This window comes from Dicentrarchus labrax, unplaced genomic scaffold (genome assembly GCF_905237075.1).
Source record: "Dicentrarchus labrax unplaced genomic scaffold, dlabrax2021, whole genome shotgun sequence".
NCBI classification, from domain to species: domain Eukaryota; kingdom Metazoa; phylum Chordata; class Actinopteri; family Moronidae; genus Dicentrarchus; species Dicentrarchus labrax.
The window spans coordinates 21324743-21345128 of record NW_026136706.1 but is presented as its reverse complement, the minus strand read 5'-3'; the positions used below and the strand labels follow the sequence as shown (position 1 = coordinate 21345128).

Below are 20386 nucleotides of genomic sequence, written 5' to 3'. Positions count from 1 at the left end.
ATAGCTAACTGTAACTGACTCATATCTGCCATTTGTAAATGTCTACTATGGACAGTGCTGCAGACACACGCTGCCTCACCCAAACTGTCAGACAATCACCACAATGACTTACACAGTTTAGTCTCTTTTAACGGTAAAGACCTTTATTTTCTCACAACTAAAAGAAAAGAAAAACCCCAAATGATACAAGAGGTATGATAGACAAATGTTAGGTCAAGTGCAAAAATAATATAAGGCCTGTTAAAGAGACTATATTTCTTTATCAATATTTGTGTCTTTTCAATTACATTTAGATGACAGAATCAATAAAAAACCATGCACACAGCATAGAAAATGTATTGTTTTCATATATGTGTGTCAAACTTTGTAACGTTACATTTTACGTCTAGGAAAAGCTTAATAGAAATGTAGAGAATGTGTTCTTCTTGGCTCATGGGTGATCGTGTACAAAGCTTTGCTCACAACAAAAAATCTTGTCTCTGTTGTATGACAGCTTAGAATAAGATGGACCACATGTAATAAGACACATACAAACTAGGGAAAAAGCAGTAAAACGTGTCAACATTGCCCTCTTTATCAACAATAATTCTTATCCCTTCTCATTCGCTCACCTTTACACAGAAAAATACACACAGGATTTCCTCTGTTAAATTTTCCACATCTATTATTTGTAAGTTCTACTTACATTATATTTCATTTTAATAAAATCTATAGGTTTATTAAAAACATCCAGGTTCAGCTGGGTCTACAAAGGCTTAGTAACAAGATGAGGATGAGGTCATGGTTTCACCATATAATTATTATACCAAACGTGAGCTGCCTCTTACAGGGACACACTTCAACAACATGATGACCAAAAGGAATGACATTGGACTTCCTCATATAAAAAAGCTTTGATGAAACTGAAATCTAGCTGGCAAGAGGCAATTTTCAGCAAGTTCAACTGAAATAACAAAAAAGTGCATGTGATACACCAAATAACTGTGAGAAATCAAGTTAATTGTTGTGCTATCATGAAGGTAACTACTATTGTTTGCCCCTGCTCTCAGTATTTTTCACATGGTGTATTCCAAGCATTCCACCTAATGCTATGATAATTGACGATCATTCTTTGAATACTAAACAATGAGACAGTCAAAATATTTAGTGTGCACTAAAAATGTTCATGCTCCAGCAAAACAAAAACCCTCTGAATTTTATTACACTTAATGCAGATGAAAACTACTAAAAGACTTTGCTTTTGAAGTGCCTTTTTCTCTCAGTGGAGGTTATCATTTTTAAGAGCTCAATAATAACCAGTCAAACCACGCTCAACCTATTTTCTCTAAACATCCAGGCTGCTCACTGTTCATCTTTGCTTTTCTCAAACCCCTTCTCCAGCCCTGTTGCCAGAGTGACGGCATCATAACAATGCTCCGTGCTGGGTTCAGGTGAGTGGCCCACTGGGATGCAGTCATAGCCTTTCCCTGCGGAGCTCATGCGCTTCCTGTTTCGTGCGCCAGGCTGATAGAGCTGCATGGCTGGACGGTCCTGCAGTGAGACAAGAAAGCAGGTACATGGGAGAGACAAGCAGCACACAATTTGAATATAAATATCAAAATATATATTTTCTTTGTCCTGCTTATTCTTTTTACGAGTCACGCAGGGCTCAAGTGTATCCCAACATGCAATGGGCAAGCAGGGGCAGAGAAATCCTGGTGGCCTGTAATCACAACCAACTCCCTGCTTAGATTTCCACAGGATCTCTGAGACGCTCCCAAGAAGCTATAAAAAAAAAAACTTGGTCCTTTTCAGACCATCAGCCTTCTCTCCAAACTATAACATAGTCTTATTCTGTTTGGTTTATATTTCATGGACTTGTGTGGAGTGTTTAATGGATATTTTTGTATGTCATTTATATTCCAGTGCTGACTAAGGCCTAAAGAAGCACCAGAATGCTAGGGTTATGGATGCATTCATTACAGAAGTTGAAATCACTATGAAGTTGGTTACATTTTTTTCTTAAGCTAAGTGATCAGATAACCATTCAAATGAACTTCAGTATGTACATCAGTAAGTTAAATGTGAGGTGTGTTACATTTAGGAGGATCTATTGTCAGAAAAGGAATATGGTATTCAGAGGTATGTATTACTGTATAATCACCTGAATATAAGAGTTTTTCTGATTTTGTACCTTAGAATGAGATGTTTTTATCTACAGATGCCAAGTCGCCTTCCATGGTCTCCGCCATGTTGAACCGCCACGTTTTTACATCAGCCCAGAACGGACAAACCAAACACTGGCTGTAGACAGGGCCTTTTGCATTTTGCAGCCACCATAGTTTCTCCTACACAGCCCGTTCTCATTCCCAGGTCGTCAAACACAGATACATACCTCTGCAATCTGAAACTTTACCACTAGATGCCACTAAACCCTACATCATCAGTTTACTTCATCATCATACGACAGTAAGTGAACACACCGCTGTTTGGGTAGCTGCAATGTTCAGCACTGATTCCCGACTATCTTCAGTTTAATAATACGCAAAGTGTGTTTCTAGACCAAAACATTCAGTTCAGTCCAAACTAGGCCTGTACCACAACTATTTATACGTTAACAGCTCAGCAGCCCATTATTTAGTTATCAGAGTTATCACATAGAGAAATCATCTATTTATCCATCCATCCCTGAATGATTACCACTAATAAATTGCTGGAACAGCTTTTGGATCCCTGTGGTTAAATGTGAATCCCACACTAGATGTTCTGAAAGCCATCACCACACTAGCATCATGGTAGTTTTTTGATCACAGGCCAAACACGGATACGCAGACATGTCTGTATACTTATGAGTAATTTAGGGTCTCACATGTGCCCGATTTGCATGTTTATGTTCTGTGGGAGGAATCACAGAACCCGGAGGAAGCTTGTATAAACACGGGTAGAACTGCACACACAAAGACTGAAGCCAAGAATCAAACCCTGTGCCCCTTTGTAGTGTAATTAAATGTTATGTAAATGGGAAACCTTTTCTCTTGTTTAAGGAACAAGCTTACTAGACAAAGCTGACTGTAACAAGTAAACCTGCTTACAGATTTGTAATAATTTATTTGCAGCGTGTGATTAGGATCGTTAACGTGTGGGAGGCCAGGAAGCAGCTGCATGTTTGTCGTGAGAACTGACATTATGGAAGTACAACAATTCATCTAAATCTGTCTTATTATTGTGAGAAGATAACTAAAAAAACAAATTCTTCAATAAGTTATGTTTTAGTCATCAATGGTGCTATCACTGTATGAGAAGTATATTAGTGCTGTACAAATAGACTGAAAGTAATAAATGATCTGTAACAAACATCTGAAACACAACACTACATCATGAAAAACAAAGCAATTAGTCACCTTTTCCCCCCATCTCATGCTCACCTTCTCGCTCACCTTGTTTCGGAGGCGTTCTTTCCTGTTACCCAGGTCCTCCCTGTCCTCCTTTCCCAGTTTGTCTCCACTGTCTGGACAGTAAGAATAGCCATGATGGTGCCCTTCTTTTTTGGCTCGGTCCTGGCAGTAGCCCTTCCCCCATTTGGTTTCATCTTTGCGGCGCATAAACTTGTCAAACTCATAGTGGTGTCGCTGTCGTTTCCTCTCTTCATCTTTCCCACGGTGATCCTTATCTCTCTGTCTGCGACCGTGCTGCTCTCGCTGCTCCTTGTCACTCTCAGGCTGACCTCTGGTAGTCAGAGTGGAGATAGCACAGATAGTAGGTGACAAGTAATATGTATGTTTCACAGCAGATCATCATTTAACATATTGGACAGTTTTGTCTATGTGTTTACAAAACAAGATTTAAACAACATTAAAAACACAACTTAGCACATTTAATAAGAGATTTGACTTTTTTTAATGAGTGATAGCAGACTCCAACCCTGCTGTGTTTTTAATTTAAGTGTAGATGGTCCCACCCTTTTTTTCATTTGGATCAGGAATTGTGCCTTTGATCAGCAATGATCCATTAAAATAAAAAAAAATTAATCTTTGCATTGATCCCTGTTGGCTGGTATTTGTTCTCGGCAAATGTCACTGTCACTGTTGTTTAAACTAGCTCTTTAATTAATCAGGACAGACCCCTCCCACTGACTGCCTGACCTCTGACCTTCTAGAATGAAGTTGCTTACGAACACTGAAACCTGTAGGGGTTGATGATCTCCTCAGTTAATTATTGTGGGTGCCATATTTGTATTAGCGGCCATTTCACACCATCCGCCTTGTAACAGAAAGATGCCCATCTACAGTACAGGACAGGATTTCACAATCCTTACTTTTCTTTGGAGTCCTTTGACTTCATTTGTCCTCCAATTTTCTCCCATTTGCCTCGGTCTGCCTCCCCGATGTCGCTTTTATCCTTCATTCGGTCTGAATCCACGTCATCGTCCCTGTCACTCTTCTTCAGGAGCTACGGCATTGCAGATCATGTAAGTTGCAACAGTAATCTGTAATTACAGGCTACAATGCCTTCTAAAGAACAAGAGTAAACCGGTTCCTGTGAAACTGCTTTCAATGGATGAAGGACTACCTTAATTTTGATGTCTTTGTCAGACAGTTTCTTCTGCTTCTCTGCCTCTTTTCGTTTGCGTCTCTCTTCTTCTCGTCGCTTCCTCTTTTCCTCCTCCCTCTGCCGTTTCTTTTCAAGCTCCCTCCTTCTCCTCTCCTCTCTCTTCTCCTCTCTTATTCTCTGTAAAGAAACATGTTGCATATATGAAAAGATTCTTCACATTGTTAAAGCACTGTGTGGATTTTTTCTTTCTTACCTGTTTCTCAATCTTCTTATTTTTGATGTACTCCAACAGTGGTGTTGTCCGTTTGGCTGAAACCAAAATAAAAGGGAGATAAGTAAACAGACTGACTAATTATAATTAGTTCACAAGGGAATAATCATCTGAGGCTGCGGTACTGTACCTATGAGCTCTCTGGTCTTGGCTTCTATCTCTCCCAGCAGGGTCTCTGGGTTGGCCATGGACTTCTCCTCATCACAGGAGTAATTCTCCAAGAACCGCTTGTATTCTGGGTCTGAGAGAGTGCAGGCCCAGATGAATATGTTTGATCATGGAACATACCAAATATTGAATTTGTGCGCATCTTAAATCCATGAACAATAGATTTACAAGCTAAATTGCTCAAGCTTTATATTTCACTACCTTCTTCAATGCTCCCAGCTTTGGCATCTTTCTTTTTTAGCTTCTTCTTGGAAATTTTCTGGAAGGGGGCAAACTCTACCACTGCAGGATACTCCTGGCCTGAGTAAATATTGAAATAAAAAGCAGCTCATCATTTAACAGACCAGCTATCAGATAGTAACAATAGCAACAGACTCTCAAAGCCACTTCTCTGTCCATAAAATTCCGCCTGTAGCTGTTAAACAAACATGCTTTTGTTTGGATTTAATATAGCAGAATAGATTGCACTGTGTGCCCACGTTCATCGCCAACATACTGGCAACAAAGCCAAACTGAGTTTAAACAAAATCAAGAAATACCCTTGTTGTCAATGAAGACATAACCATCAAATCGGTCCCTAAACAGCAGGATATCTTCAGGGTTTTTAAAATTGATATATGCCCTGGAGAACAGGTGGGGGTAAAGACTGTGGAAAGAGAGAAAGAGGGAGAAGTCATAAACTTTCTCATGTATGGAAAAAAGCAACAAGATTTGCTAAAAACATTTAAACAGTTAAAACAGTTATCATTATTACCTTTGATCAGCTGGAAAGAACTCAAAGTAGTCGTAGGATGGAAGTGGACTGAGCTGTTCCTCTAGCTGCTCCTTTGACAGGTTTGGTGGAAGCCTTCGAAGCACCACCTGTAATCAATAATTTATATGTTACTGATATATACTATACATATTATTTTTTCAGTTGAGCAGGAAGAATCGTGTTGGTAGTGCAGGTAATTTCTGCAAAAAGGTTTTAACATCTATTCTTGAGAAGTTGCTGTTTCCAGATCTAACAGGAACTTTTTACTACTACTAATATTACATCATGGAAAATCCCCAGAAAGTGGGGGTCACCTGATGTACAAATAGTACCCTCAGAAAAGAGTGACAGTGTTTATCAGGCAAGAAGGGTTTGATGAAATACACCACTGAGTTGCATTATGGAAAGTGTAGGGTTCAGCTTTTTTTTGAGCTTCACACGCTTTACTTTTATAGACGTGCAATAGTCAACGGCTTGAGTGCCCCTTTAACAAATGAAACCCTAAGATTTTATTTTTTAAATTATAGTGGAGATCTCAAAGTTTCCGGGTATTCTGGGGAAAGGTGTGCAAACTGATGCATAAAACACATATTCTGATTTGATGGAGTAGTACAGACAAAAATAGAAACATAGAGTACACAGACATGATACTGAACAAAGTGATAATTAAAGTCCTCCTCCACTCAAAAATATGCTTTTCTTTTTGTTTCCAGCAGGAAAACTTTCATATTTATATATTCAGCTTTTTTTTAAACAAGGAGTAGGAGCCTTTTTATGGATTTGATACAAAAATTATACTAGGAAAAAACATATCTGACACATTACTGTTCTAGGCTGACTATTTGTATCTATGTCTGGAGGGGACATTTTAATTGTATGTTAAGACCTTAAACAGAATACAAAAATGTAACATAAACTAGATTAAATGTGTTAAATGCATCACTTCGGCACCTGCAGATAGACATTTGTCAATATTTTTGACATTTTATAGTGTAATAAATACTGTTAATTGCAGCATTACTCAGGTTCACCTTGGCAACTCTTTCACTACTGGGGGAAATTAGGATTTGGTAGCCTAAAACCTAGATTACAGCGAGTAAAATGTTGAGAGAGCGTGTTTTAAGCCACAGATAATACAATAATCTGGACTGGACACAGTGTGAGGACCTAGTCAGTGTTTACTACATGTCTTCCAGCACTAGCAGTAAACGTCAACGTCATTTACAAACAATATAAAACACTACATCAAATAAAACCAGAGGGGATGTGAAGTCTAAGCTGATATAAGGTTTGAGGTGTAGCCGACAGGTTGTTGAAGCCGCGGCATCGTCGTGAATCTTCCTCCTCCGGTCGCTGTCCGCGGTGCTGAAACGATCCCATCCCTCCATGCCCTCCTCCATGTCTGCTTCCCACACAGCGTAAACAATGCGACACACCGCGGACGCTCAGCTGCCTACCTTGGTAAACACCTCTTTCTTCTCCTCTTTCTGTTTCGGGTTGCCAGGGGTGTTCTCTTGCTCTCTCGGGATGTCTCTAAACTGTATCTCGACGACGCTTTTCTCCTTGACCACGGTCATTTGGTCCTTTTCAGACCTCATTTCTCTCCATCTCCCTCTCGCCCGTGTTAAGCCACCGTGCGCTCGCGAGAGTATGGAAGTATCGCGAGCAGAGAGAGGTTTACGAGGACGGCTTTGATACCGCGCTCCTCTGCCACTGGTGTGAAACAAAGATAATAAAATGAGTTGACTGTTGCTGTCTCTCTTTCTTCTTGCTGCACATGTTGGGAGTATTTTGAGACTAGTTATGTGTTAGTGCCCTTATTGTTTTGGATTGCTTGCTTTTTTTTGGTAATTGTAATTAAAAAATATTTTTTTCGCTGAAGGGATGATAGTCTGATTTTGGTTTGTTTTTTCAGCCTTGCCTTGCGAGATTATGTAAAAGAGATTGGATTATATATCTTGTGAATAAAGCAATAAAGTCTTATTATAATCTGTAATAATACATCAAATTTTATTTGTTAATTATCAAATAAATATAGCATTTAGTAGCAAGTGAAAAATACAATATCTGTAGCAGAGTGGAATTATAAAGTAGCATAAAAGTAAAAGTACCCCAAAATTATATGTATAAGTACAAAAGGCTGCTTGGGCAAAATGTAGTACACAACGTTATTATAGTCGTGCGTCTGGTTTTTAAATATCATAACAACAACCATCATTATAAAAATAACAACCAAAGATCCATACAAGCAATATGCTGAGAAACTGTTGCACCAAAGTAACACGTGGTGTGGAAATAAAGAGTCCACTTGTTGTGTTTGTCAGTTCATGTCCCAGTGCCACTGCTCAGCTGCAGGCTGCAGTCCCTTTAAGCAGTCCCGCTGCAGCCCTCACTGTCACTGTGCAGGTCCGGAGTCTGGCTGCGGGGCTTCATGCTGAACCTATCCGGACAGGAGGAGCTGCCGGCGGAGCTCCAGGTGTCCGGGCAGGAGGACTGGCTCACAGACCGCCCGTGGACATCTCGGCAGGGAACTGAGGAAAAACACAAAAGGTCCACAAAATTAGGGTTTTTTTTTTAATGAGCACACATGAGACAGGAAATCTCTACACATATATTTGAAAGTAATTTTTCAAGCTGGATCCCTAAACTGCTTAAAAGGCCTGGTAGACAACTTCTTCACATGTATCAGACACAGGCAACTGATGTTCTGAGCCGACCGTAAACTCACCACTAAGGAAAGTTTTCCTGCCATTGCTGGTCTCCACACACAGCCGAGGCTTCTCCGGTGTGGACACCGAGCTCTTCAGGCTGGGAACAAAAGTGGAGCAGGTGTCCAGGTCCCGGCACACCGTGTCCTGGCTGTAAATGACGGCCGACTTAGACGGAGTACAGCCCATCTCTCCCGACGCTACTAAAGCCGCTCTCCATTGGGGGAAAGGTTCCGGAGGTAGACGGACAAATACTGTATCTGACCTGTTGATGTCAGAGAAGGGATGGAGAGGGGTTGTGTGCTTTCATTCGAGGTTCGGAGACCTCACTCCTCCCCTGAACCGGAACATGACATTTGAGGGGATGGTCTGAGCGGCACTTGGCATGCTTTCTCAGGAGGGGTTGAGATTTAGTGAAACTCTGCTGCACACAAACTCTAATCTGCAATTGATTCACTGCTTGTACATAGTCAGGGTTCAATACTTGTAACAATAACAAACAATACAAATTATAAGATACATGTATGTTGCATTTAACCACCCCTCAAAATCTTTGCTATATTAGCTATTTTACAAGGGATATTTGGTTTAATTCTACAGCTACCGGTATTAATAACTGTGTTCTAACTGGGCAAATATCAGTGATTCATACGGATTCACAGCAATACTATAATAAAAATTACTTGAGTATTAAAAAAATCACACTGTAATTTGTTTAAACCAATAATTCAAACATTAAGTGGTTTACTAAACCTGTCGATAAGTATCCAAGACTTCATGCTGCAACAGGTATAAATTAAAAGTAACTCAGAAGTATACACAACAGTATCTCAAGGAGGGGTTTGTCAACATTCTGTCAGTAGAACAGTAAGTAGAAAATAGCAGAGATAGAAAAATAAGGATTTTAAAAATTACCCAGCCCTATTGCCATGTGTTTTGTGGGTTTTACAAATCAAACACTTTATTCTGATTAACACAAAGCACAGATATGCAAAAATCTTTTAAGATAAATGCATGGTTTATTGTAGGAATTGCCAAGAATTGTTTTCACCAAAACTGCATGTATCTTGCTTGCTCTTTATTCAACGTGTAAATCCACAGGTTAAGCAACACGGAGGGTCCTGCCATAGGCAGTAATAAATGACTATAGTCTTTTAGATCTGACATGAGGTGTGCGGCTGTGTTCGCTCTGTTCAATCAAGTGTCAGAGGACCACATGTTCCCAGTGTCTTCAGCTTAACCCAAGGTCCAATGCTAAACCAAGTACTCAACCCCTTAACCAAGGCACATGTTAATTCCCCTTTTAAAGTGCATTCTTGCAAAGTTAATATGATGTACAGTACAGCAGGTGCTGTATACAAATTCACACTTTTACTCCTGTTCATAAGGGCATGTTCTACGTTATGTCAGTTACAGAATCAACCATATTTAATGCACAAGAGGGAGAATCCACAGGAAACCTTTGGTGGAGGACAGGTGCCAAGTTTTGGTTTGATAGTTGTCCTTGGGCTTGGATATGTGTACCTATGACAACCTGTTGCTACAACAGTTCCACCTCCTGACAGGCTGAGATCACGTGCTGGTGTCTGACAAGGTGTCTAACATCATATCGCTCTCATACATATCGCACTCCAGGGTTAAAGAGAGGCGCAGAGGCGTCTCCAGCATCATCTTGTCCTGATTAGACAGTGGCGTTTCCAAGGACGTGATGCTGGTGTCTTCCAATCTTGGCGTGGCCAGAACGTCGCCAGACTCCGATGTGTTCAGCATCTTCATCAGCGCTGGAGTATTCAAGCTGCTTCGCACCTTGTCATTGATGTCTGTGCCTGAGTGGAAACAAAGGACCACTCATTATTTGTCTCAGTGTCTCAGAACAGATATTTGAATACTTGTCAGAAAAACTTTGGCTGACCCAATTTAAAAATAAAAAATAAATCGAATTTGTCTGTTGTGGTATCTGGCCCCACAGATGGTTTGGGATTTCTCAGCAGAGAGTTTGAGATATCTGCCAGAGAGAAGTTGCCACTTCTAAATTTAGTTTGGGGTTCTCACAGCAAAGAAAAAACGGACAATTGCCCTGTTTACACCTGGCATTAACATTGGTCTTGGGTGATTTGATCACAAGTGGACAGCTCTTAGTGCGGGTGTGAATGCGCCCATAACGCATTGAGATCTGATTGCTAAGATGACATTCGGGGGTGGTCACATATGGCCACATTCTTTTAGCAGTGTGTACGCAAATGTGTCCTTGGCCATACTGAAGGACCGCCTACTCAACTAAGGTCTTGCAAGTGAACACGAAGCAGTGATTTTGTTTGGTTCAGTGTAATGCAATAACATGTTTGAGCTCTTTTGTACGAGGAGAATAAACCATTATACAATATAAATAATTAAGGAACTAAATTTCCTTGTAAAAAACAGTCAGTTTACCAGCCTGTCAGATACTCCATGTCTAAAGTGTGTCTTCTTATTTGCAAATATTTAGCCGCTGTTTGAACACAGTTTCAACTATTTTTATACATTACATACATACACTATTTTACAACATTTTATTCATGGTAAACATGTGAACAGTAACCAGTTGAATAGTCACTCTGAGAGCTGACTTTGTAACAATCAAATAATCAAATGTTTCAAGCCAGCCATCAAAGATGAAACCAACTCCTCTGAAACGGCAGTATAGCTGTATCCTACCTATATAGGCATCCGTGTCACCGATGTACATCTCAATACAGTGGCCAAGCATCGTCACAGAGAAAGTGTCGTCCCTTTTCAATCCAAGTGCCTGCACAGAAAGAAAGAAAACCAACTTCAAGCATTTGTTACAAAAACATATGCTGACAAAAACCAATCACAGGTGATGCTACAGACTTTAGTGTGACCCCTTGTGTTTCTTCTGACTATTGAAAACCAAAACATAACTGTGTATTCTGGTAATTTACTATACAATATATTTTGTATTCTATATCTCTTTATTTTCATTTCTACTTTGTACAGCTAGAGGTGCTTCCATGCATTTATTAGTATTTATTGATTTTGTCTTATAGCTTCTCTTATATTTGTTTTATTTTGTAAATGACAGCTAGCTGTACAAAAAAAAATGTAATAGTATTATTTCCATAGTAACTATTCAGGAGGCCATCAATCCTCCTATGTATTGTTCTAAATCCCCATGGTTTTTAAGCGAGTAACAAAATCCATACAGACTGGGGAAAATGCACTATACCGTATGAAAGTAGTCAATAGCACTCTCAAAGTCGCCCATGAGGCTGTGCACGTATCCTATGGCAGCGTAGGTGGAGGCGTGCTGAGGGATTAACACCAGTGCCTGACGGTGGTACTCCAGAGCCTGGTCGTACTTTCTACAGAGACAAACACATAATACATGAAGACGATATTAATGGAGTCAACAGAATTTCATAAACAGAAGTTTGTGGAAATGTTAATTACCTGCTCCTTGTGGTTGATACCGATAAGATAACTGATAATTTCACATTTTTGCTCTGTTCTAACGAAATCTAACACAACAACAATAAAGCGTTCTGACTCTTTATAAACTTCATGTTTATTATTATTATACACCAATAATTTATCTGCTGTAATGTAATGATCCCTATAATTCATAATAAATATAAACTTCCCATTATCATGCATCCCTAATTGCATCAAACAGTACATTGGAAAAGATTTTAACCAAATTAATAAAAGTTTTCCATGTAAAGTTGTGGAATGACAACAAACACAGGTGGTATAGCTTGACAAACAAGACCATAGTCATTGATTCCGAGCACCAAAAGCTAGGCTCAGCAATTACCTTTAATTTGCAGGGCGCCAGCAGTTTAAGGCTAGCAAAGCAATGTATGCCATCTATAGACAAGGAACGCAATAGCATTTAAAAGTTGTACCATTGTAAGCAGTGAGTGCATGGGTCTTGTATTTTTGTAGCATTTGGAGTTGAAGTTGACCATTTTGAATTTCAAACTAAATACAGATTATTTCCTGCTCAATCCATTACTCCGTGGTACAGGAACACTAACAATCTGTAGGTGGCAACAATGACATGTATCAGCAAATTGCTGCTGCCATTGCTTTGGCGAAGGTTTGCAGGTAGGGAACCAAAGAGATCTTCCTTGTCAACACATGTCTGCTGATAGTGACTATATATATTTACAATTGCAGACGGTCGAGAAATTATACTGTTCTTGGCAAAGACAGACAAACATGCCCAGACAAAACTTCTTTTAAAAGTAGCACCCAAAGGTAGCACCACAATAAAATACATAAAATTTATAAATTATACATCTTTGTCACCTAACACTGTATAGGAACGACTATTTAAGTGACTGAATGAGGTCTGATCGTCATCTTACTTCAGGGAAAGATTACTGCACTACAAACTTTGCACATCCACACTTTGTATGGATGAAACCCTTTCTACATAAAAAACTATCCAAACCTTTCAAAACACATTTAGCAAGCCCCTTATAGCTATTGAGTGGCGACTATGCATAATTCATGAAAAGGTTTTTTCATGAATTTTCAATGAAGGCCCTACCTATGCTGAATGATTACAACAGGACAAGTATTAAGCACATCTTTGAAAACTGTTTGTAGCAGGCTGGTGGGGAAAAAAGAAAAGGAGGGGAATGAACAAATAAGAGGACAGTGCACTATAACCAATCTTCTTTAATCATTGACTCTAGTATCATTTGTGCCAACTCGAAAAAGACTGTGAAAAGAGCTGTAAAGAGCTGCCAAGAAGTGAAGCCTGCTCTCCTATTGGGCTTATTTAGGACCATTCAATTAAATAGAAAATTGCAACGTAAAAGTGTCTTTTACTTACTTCAATTTCCGACACACATGACCCAAGTTGTTTAACAATGGCTCCCATTTGTCCACAGTGACCTTAAATTTAAAGAAAAAATGCAAAAAGCATACATTAAGCAGCACTTAGAGACATGGCCATGTTTTCAAGAAATGAGTCATTCACACATGTATATTTTTTCAATTAAATAAATTAGTAGTTACCTCGTTCCCTATGGCTTTGATCTTCTCCATTGCATCAAGAAACAACCTCTCTGCTGTCTTCCAGCTAAAACAGTAGAGGGAAAAACATTCTTACGGCATATCTGAACCTTCAGTAAAATAAACCAAATATCAGTGTGTGTGTGTGTGTGTGTGTGTGTGTGTGTGTGTGTGTGTGTGTGTGTGTGTGTATAATCTGTGTATCCTCCATGCGGCTGCTGTTCCAACTCATCTTTACATTAGGTGCATTATGCGTTACTTATATTTCTATGTTACATACAAGTTTTCCTAGCTTTAAAAGGGTCAGTAACCAGAATTTTATAATATATGTGAATGGAAATCTGTTTTTGGCATTCACAGCATGGACAAATTACTCTTCACAAACAATTTTCCTCACTATTTCATTAGTAGAAAGTAGTTCCAGTGAAAATGGTACACAGCTACTGTTAATAACTACATATGCCAAAACCTGCAAAATCAGACTTAAACTATCTGCATTGGGCTTATAAGAGAAAAATATGACATCGTAATCTGAGTAATCTAACCCCATGGAGGGACGGTTCAGATCCTTCCCATAAAATAGTACAATTTAATCACTGGTTGTTACAAAGTCTTAGCTTCCAGACAAAAATGAACAGCAGCAGACTAAGAAACAACTTAACCCAAAAGCAAAGTAGCCGCTTCTAACTTTGTCATGCAAGTTATTGGTCATTCAGAGATTTCATTTCAGATGCAGACAGTCACTTATATAGCTGGTACATGAACATTAGTTCATCTTGTATAATAGACTTCTTAGTAAGTTAAAAACCAGCTTTTGCAAACAGCACGGCTGTGTGCCAACATCCGTTTGGGCAGTCAATAACAGTTAGGTTACCTTTGTCAAACTAGAGGCCTGAGTGTTATTGTGTGTGTTTGTGGCTGCAAGACTCACTCTCCATTTTGAAAGGCAACCACTGCCACCTCATGTATGACAAATGGGTCCTCTGGAGCGATACTAAGAGCCTGGCTGAAGAAACGTTCTGCCAGCTTGGAGTTGTTGGTCAGACCGTACTCCAGGCCGATGTAGAGCATGGGTAAGTGACACCTGGATGAGAGAGGGCAGGAGATGTCAAACAAGACTGAATCTTACCCTGTCTTCTGTTTTAATAAAAACCTGAGTTTGGAAGACTTTAAAAGTAATAAAGTAATTAATAAGAAAACAGACTTTATGTTTAAATACTGTATATTATGTTTGGCAGATACTAATAACTGTAATCAACAATTCCTTTGTTATTTTTAGTTTGTCAATGGATTTATGGATTATTATTTATTTAGTTTCTCAAGTTCCTACAAAAGGTTCCTGCAGTTGAAAAGACCAATACCTAAGCTTTTTATTTTTTCAGTTTGTTGCTCTGAATGCAGAAATTTTGAACTGAAAAGACATACTAAGAAACATTCAGAGAAGTTGAAACATTTTGTTTTAGCTATATACTAGCAGCAGCACCCTTACTGGATGAGCATTAGACTGAGCCAAAAGCTACATCTTCAACTGGTAGACATTTTGGCTGACAGGACATAACTCAAATCATAAAAATAAATGCCTCTATAGATCTGCCTGTTTATTTTGACAACTATAGCTAAAAAAATGAACCCCTAAAAGCACAGTTTCAGTCAGTTGTGGCTATGCAGGGTTGTATTGACTAATAGTTTGTGTGTGCTCTGTCTGCAGTGCACAACTGTAACTTTTCAAAAATACATTACTTAGAGAGATATGATTTTCTTTATTTAATGTTCTTTTTGTAATACAGGCTGACAAGACAGCTATGTTTTTCACATAAAACCCACACATTTATAGCGTATAGAGGTGAGAACTCCAGGATGTGTACCTACCCTTTCATCAGCTGGGCAGCAGTGAAGTAGGCAGCCATGGCTTGGTCATGCTCACTCTCTACTGCAAATGAATGACCGTAGGCAATCCATGCAGGACCATATGTCCTCTCCAGTGTGGTGGCTTTGCTACAGAAAATACACAATACTCTATATGAATAATTGAACCTAAATATAAACAGCCTGCAGTGTGGCCTCAGACAGGATGTACTTCCCCTTGAGTGTGCAAATGCATACCTTAGGTATCGCCGAGCATGTTCGTTTTTATGGCCGACCATGAGATAGTAGCACCCAACAGCAAACCAGGATACCTGATAAAAGTTTTTATTTGGTTATCATATAATGGAAATCATTTTAACAGGTGAAATATATGCATAGTGATAAAGTTGCAACACTTACTGGGTTGTTTGGATACAAGTCTACAAGTTTGTGTGAGAGGTAAAACAACTCTGCAGGGGGGGGGAGAAAAAGATGAGTACACAATAAATGAAACTAACTAAAAACTAACTGTGTGAATCAGCGGTTGATGTGCATTATACCATTTGCTTTTCCAAGCTCCACCAGAGTTCCTATGTGGACTGGTAAACAATTGGCATGGAAGGGGTCTTTAACCATCACCCTGAAATACAAAAACAGAGTTGCATTAAATGGTTCTAATGGTTAAAAAAAAAAAAAAACTGAAATAGGCAAGTTATTGAGATTCCACAGTATAAAAGATTGTTTTATATCCATGGCCAAAAATACATACATATTTAGGTAAAAAAGAAATTCATATTGGCCAAGCTAGCTAAAAAAGCTCACTTCACATCATATCCAATTTGGGAAAATACTAAAGGACAACTGAGAAAATCTACTGTCAACTTTCTAATGGGAAACACAATATTTTAACCTACATCAACAAAGTACTAAATCTAAATTTACTTATATTATAACATATTGTTCATCGATCAAAATTTAAACACATACTATCTACAGTCCTACTACAGAAAAGAGCTTGTGCTTAATTTGCCTAAAGTGTTATTAATCTAAATGATCTGCAATATTTGCAGTATCTGCAGCAATTCCACCAGTTAAAAAAAACAAGCAAACCACAAACTGAGAGGAAACCTGAATGCACCTACATTGATGTGAGTTTGTAGCACATCTTGAAATCACAGTTATAATAATGCCTCTCAGCAAGAGACACCACTACATCCAAGTTGTCCTGAAGACCATTTACCATCTCTGGCACCACCAAATCACTGGGCTTGTTATACTGCAGCAGGAAGGAGAGTGTGTGTTTATGCATGTGTGTGAAAAGCGGGTGTAGGGTTTAAATGAGAGTAGGTGGGGAAAGAGATAAAGCAAGGAGAGGAGACAAGGAGACAGATAAGGAGGGATTAGAACAAAAACAGGCGAGAATATCCATAATAGGCATTTGCATTTCAATTTATGTTGACCGTATACAAATGAAGCTCTGCAAAAAGGATCAATTAATGGATAAGGCAGATGGTGATTCTGAGATTGACTCTAAATAAACTGCAGTGCCCATGTTCATTGTAATGAAAGATCCCTCATTACATGGGTATATTGAGTTTATTCCGAGTATCATTCTGTGCAACAACACGGCTAAATTATGTGCCTTTAATAATTGTTGGACAACAATGGAATAACAATGTGTGTATGGCACAAACAAACTATGATTAATATCAGGGTTTGTATACAGAGAGAATGCTTGTTAGTCGTATTAATTCATTGTTGGTTTTGGTCTTTTTTGTGGGATTAGTCGGCAATAAGAAAAATATAGAATATCACCAACCTAATCTTTAATTAAACAACGAATTAATAAGCAAGAGTGATTTTCACAGAGACCCCTACCTTCTTTAACTTATTCTCAAATAGGAAGTGTAACAGCTCCTCCTCTTCCTCAGTGCACTGTTGACTCAGAGGAAGCGAGTCAAGGAAGTCTTTCTCTATTGAACATTGAAAAACATGTTTCACATATACTGCCTTCACAAGATATTGAAATGATAAATGGCCCATATTTGTAGAAAATTAAAAGATCAGTGCACATCATTGCAACAGATCAGCCTCACCTTCCTGCGCGGTCAACATGTGGTGGGACGTTAAAAGGTCGAAGGCTTCAAAGCAGTACACATCCAGTTTCAAGGCCTCTTTGTAGCTGGAGGTGGCCAGTGGTCTGTTGTCCATGGCATCATAGATCTTACCCCGCAGGAGGCAGATGGAGCTGTTGATCTAAAATATTTCAGAGGGGGAAGAGGGAGAAGAAGTGTGGCAGAGGTCAGAGTTTCTAGTAAATGCACATAATATTACTCAGAATATCCTGTACTGTTATAGCTCTGTACGCAACATTAACAAGACTGGACCTATGCAGCTATCTGAAACATCTGTCACATCTTGATAAGATATTTTATGCCAATATTATATGCCACATAACATTCCTGCTCAAAATCATATCTGCTGCACTAAACTGATCTCTCATTATTAAAATGCAGTGTCTCCCATAAATCCAATATCAATGTTGAGCTCAACATGTTTTAGTTTTTTTTTTACTATTTAAAATGAATAAATCTCATGTCATCGTTGGGCTGTGCGCAGCATGTTGATTCATTTGCTCAGCCCCCCTTCCTCTGCAAGGCAACGGATGCGTCTGAGTATTTCCTCCTCGCCATGCACACCTGACATTGTCAACACGACAACCCCCCCTTCACTCACACTCAGGGGCTTTACTTTGGACTTTAGAAGCTGCAGCCTTTATTCAACGACAAACTAACATACACTGTACATTTACTGCTAAACTGACAACTTCAGGGCACACACCTACGGACTGCTATATGCTCTCAACACAACGCTGCTAATGTCAGTGAACAAACTCTTTAAATAAGTAAAAATAGTATGTATATATATATATATATATATATATATATATATATATATATATATATATACACACACACTATATACTATATATAGTATAATAGTATAAGTATAGAATAATAATAATAATTTAAAAAAATTAGCAAGTATGTAAACAGCATAGCCAGTAGGGATACCTATGTTTTGTTATTTCTTTGCTACAACTTGAAGCAATGGGGTTGTGTATATTGAAAGTGTGGCTGTGTCTCCTCCTGCAGGCAACAAAATACATTTGTTGTTGAAATAAAAACAATGATCTCATAAGTGACTATTACAGGTGAAAAGGATATCCAATTGTTAGTTAATAAGATGTAGTTTTAAAAAAAAAAATGTTTTCTTCAGATTGTTTTTACATTGCTACCTAGCTAGCATTAGAGACCACTTGTGTTTTGCAGTGAGTAGGAACTAAACTCTACGCCAATCTGTTTATGTATGAGGTTAACTATTGTTTTTTTTTAATTAAAGAAAAAAGAAACACTGCTAATGTTTGTTTCTAAACATGTGGAAATTAAGGATTTATAGGGACTACATATGTGGCACAGTGTGTGAGTATCACTTGTACCAACAAAGTAAATAAAAATGTACTAGGAGTCTTTGTGGAAAGCGGAAGTGCACGTTTGAAAAGTCAAACAACAGCATTAAACAAAAGATATAGGCGATGTGGCTGGTTTTGGACAGGCTGTGTCCTTTTCAAAGCAACATCACAGAATGCTTACTAATAATATTCGAGTATACAACACTAACAAATCAAGGGCCTTTGTATGTGAAAACCTGCTTGGCAATAAAGTTGATTCCGATTCAGTATTCAGTATATTATATTTCAGAAGCAGCATAAACTTACAGAGGCAGGGGACATGTCCCAATCCCTGGTTGACTCTGGTGTCCCGTTGTCCTCTTTCAAACTCCTGTCCAGCAGCTTCTTACTGGCTGGCTCCTCTGCATCCAGGATATCCAAGGCCTGCTGGAACTCTTTGGCAGCATACTGGACAAAACAGAATATTGTAAATCATGAACAATATCTGCCATGTTTCTGGAGCAAATGTTATACAAGTATAAACACGTATAAAAGGGTTTAGAAGTGATGCATTATCCAGTTACTTACATGGCACCTAGCAGCAAGATACTGACAGGCTCCGTACAACTGTGTGCGAGAAGACAAGAGTTGTTTCACACTAGTTTAATCTTTATTTAAACACATAACAAAATCTTAAACAGATCCTTCATATACTGATTTGTGTCATAAACATCAACTCCATCACTCACGTCCCAGCACATAGCTTTGTACATAACATGCCATTACCTTGTCAAGTTTTCGTGAACGGAGGGCATGGGAGGCTCTGTGGTACTGTGAGGTCAAATAAAGGCACTGAGCTAGCCAGTAGATATCCTGGGGATCCTCTGTATGCCAAACAAACAGTTAGGGGTTATCCGTCTCTGACGATAGAGAGTTATCACTGACAGCCTAAACATCATCGCTGCTGCAGCTGCTGCTGGCGGGCTAACGTTACCGGTTATCCTCCCTGACAACTAGTACAAAGTTTATCTTCAGTCGTGATGGCACATTAACAATAACAAACAGAACAGAACAGAAATAATATCCCTATAAAACAACAGTTATACTAACATTAGCTTTGTTCCTTTGGGTACAGATTGGGAGGATAATTAGCTTCGCTAGTCATGAACAGTAGCAGACACTCACCGTGAGAAAGCGACGCTATCTTGTCGGCCCAAAACAGAGCACTCTGATACTGTTGCTGTAAATACACACAAAACAGGGCAAACATCACTCCAATGTTTATGTTTTGCTTTGTCTGCCTGGCTGGGTGATAGCTTTAACTTAGCCAGAAGCTAAATTATGAAGGTTTCTTACCACTGACGCCAGGTTTGCTCTGAAGCTAGCATTAGCTAGCGATACAGAAATAAGTCCTCACTCTTACCTGGTCAATGTACTGCCGTACTCGCTTTCGAAGTCTGTCGAGATTCATTATGAGTTAGTTTTATTTCTGCTTTGACTATCAAAAGTGTGTCATTCTTAGAAAGAGAGAAAGCAACGTATCAAACAGTGCACACAACAGTACGTGCTAGCTTGCTAGCTGCGTAAAATCAAATCCGCGGCTTCTTTCTGCAAGGAGTGTGCTACAAAATCGT

General features: G+C 38.9%; 2 protein-coding genes across 3 annotated transcripts; both read right to left on the bottom strand.

The window, feature by feature from the left end:
- Positions 1-116: 116 nt before the first annotated feature.
- Positions 117-7374, bottom strand: upf3a (UPF3A regulator of nonsense mediated mRNA decay). 2 transcript variants are annotated; one of them, XM_051404651.1, is made up of 10 exons: positions 7181-7374; positions 5724-5830; positions 5509-5615; positions 5171-5269; positions 4932-5042; positions 4784-4839; positions 4549-4707; positions 4295-4428; positions 3405-3705; positions 117-1530 (listed from the first exon to the last, which is right to left on the bottom strand). In XM_051404651.1, the coding sequence occupies exons 1-10, from the start codon at positions 7319-7321 to the stop codon at positions 1342-1344; spliced, it is 1404 nt and encodes a 467-aa protein (XP_051260611.1). In that variant the 5' UTR covers positions 7322-7374; the 3' UTR covers positions 117-1341. The 2 variants fall into 2 exon arrangements, with proteins under 2 accessions (XP_051260611.1, XP_051260612.1); XM_051404652.1 differs by having other exon boundaries at positions 3417-3705.
- A 2120-nt stretch (positions 7375-9494) lies between these two features.
- Positions 9495-20376, bottom strand: cdc16 (cell division cycle 16 homolog (S. cerevisiae)). The gene is made up of 18 exons (XM_051404647.1): positions 20176-20376; positions 19938-19992; positions 19539-19636; positions 19341-19379; positions 19080-19220; positions 17398-17557; positions 17180-17274; positions 16444-16577; positions 15862-15941; positions 15722-15771; positions 15560-15633; positions 15326-15451; positions 14388-14540; positions 13460-13523; positions 13275-13336; positions 11658-11793; positions 11126-11216; positions 9495-10257 (listed from the first exon to the last, which is right to left on the bottom strand). The coding sequence occupies exons 1-18, from the start codon at positions 20221-20223 to the stop codon at positions 10004-10006; spliced, it is 1860 nt and encodes a 619-aa protein (XP_051260607.1). The 5' UTR covers positions 20224-20376; the 3' UTR covers positions 9495-10003.
- Between the last annotated feature and the right edge of the window lie 10 nt (positions 20377-20386).

Coding starts and splice junctions, on each gene's coding strand:
- upf3a (XM_051404651.1), bottom strand. CDS start 7,321: ATGAGGTCTGAAAAGGACCAAATGACCGTGGTCAAGGAGAAAAGCGTC. Junction 5,831..7,180: donor AGAAAGAGGTGTTTACCAAG/GTAGGCAGCTGA, acceptor TATTGATTACAG/GTGGTGCTTCGAAGGCTTCC. Junction 4,429..4,548: donor ACAAAGACATCAAAATTAAG/GTAGTCCTTCAT, acceptor GCAATGCCGTAG/CTCCTGAAGAAGAGTGACAG.
- cdc16 (XM_051404647.1), bottom strand. CDS start 20,223: ATGAATCTCGACAGACTTCGAAAGCGAGTACGGCAGTACATTGACCAG. Junction 19,637..19,937: donor GATAGCGTCGCTTTCTCACG/GTGAGTGTCTGC, acceptor TTTGGCATACAG/AGGATCCCCAGGATATCTAC. Junction 15,452..15,559: donor CATGCTCGGCGATACCTAAG/GTATGCATTTGC, acceptor TATTTTCTGTAG/CAAAGCCACCACACTGGAGA.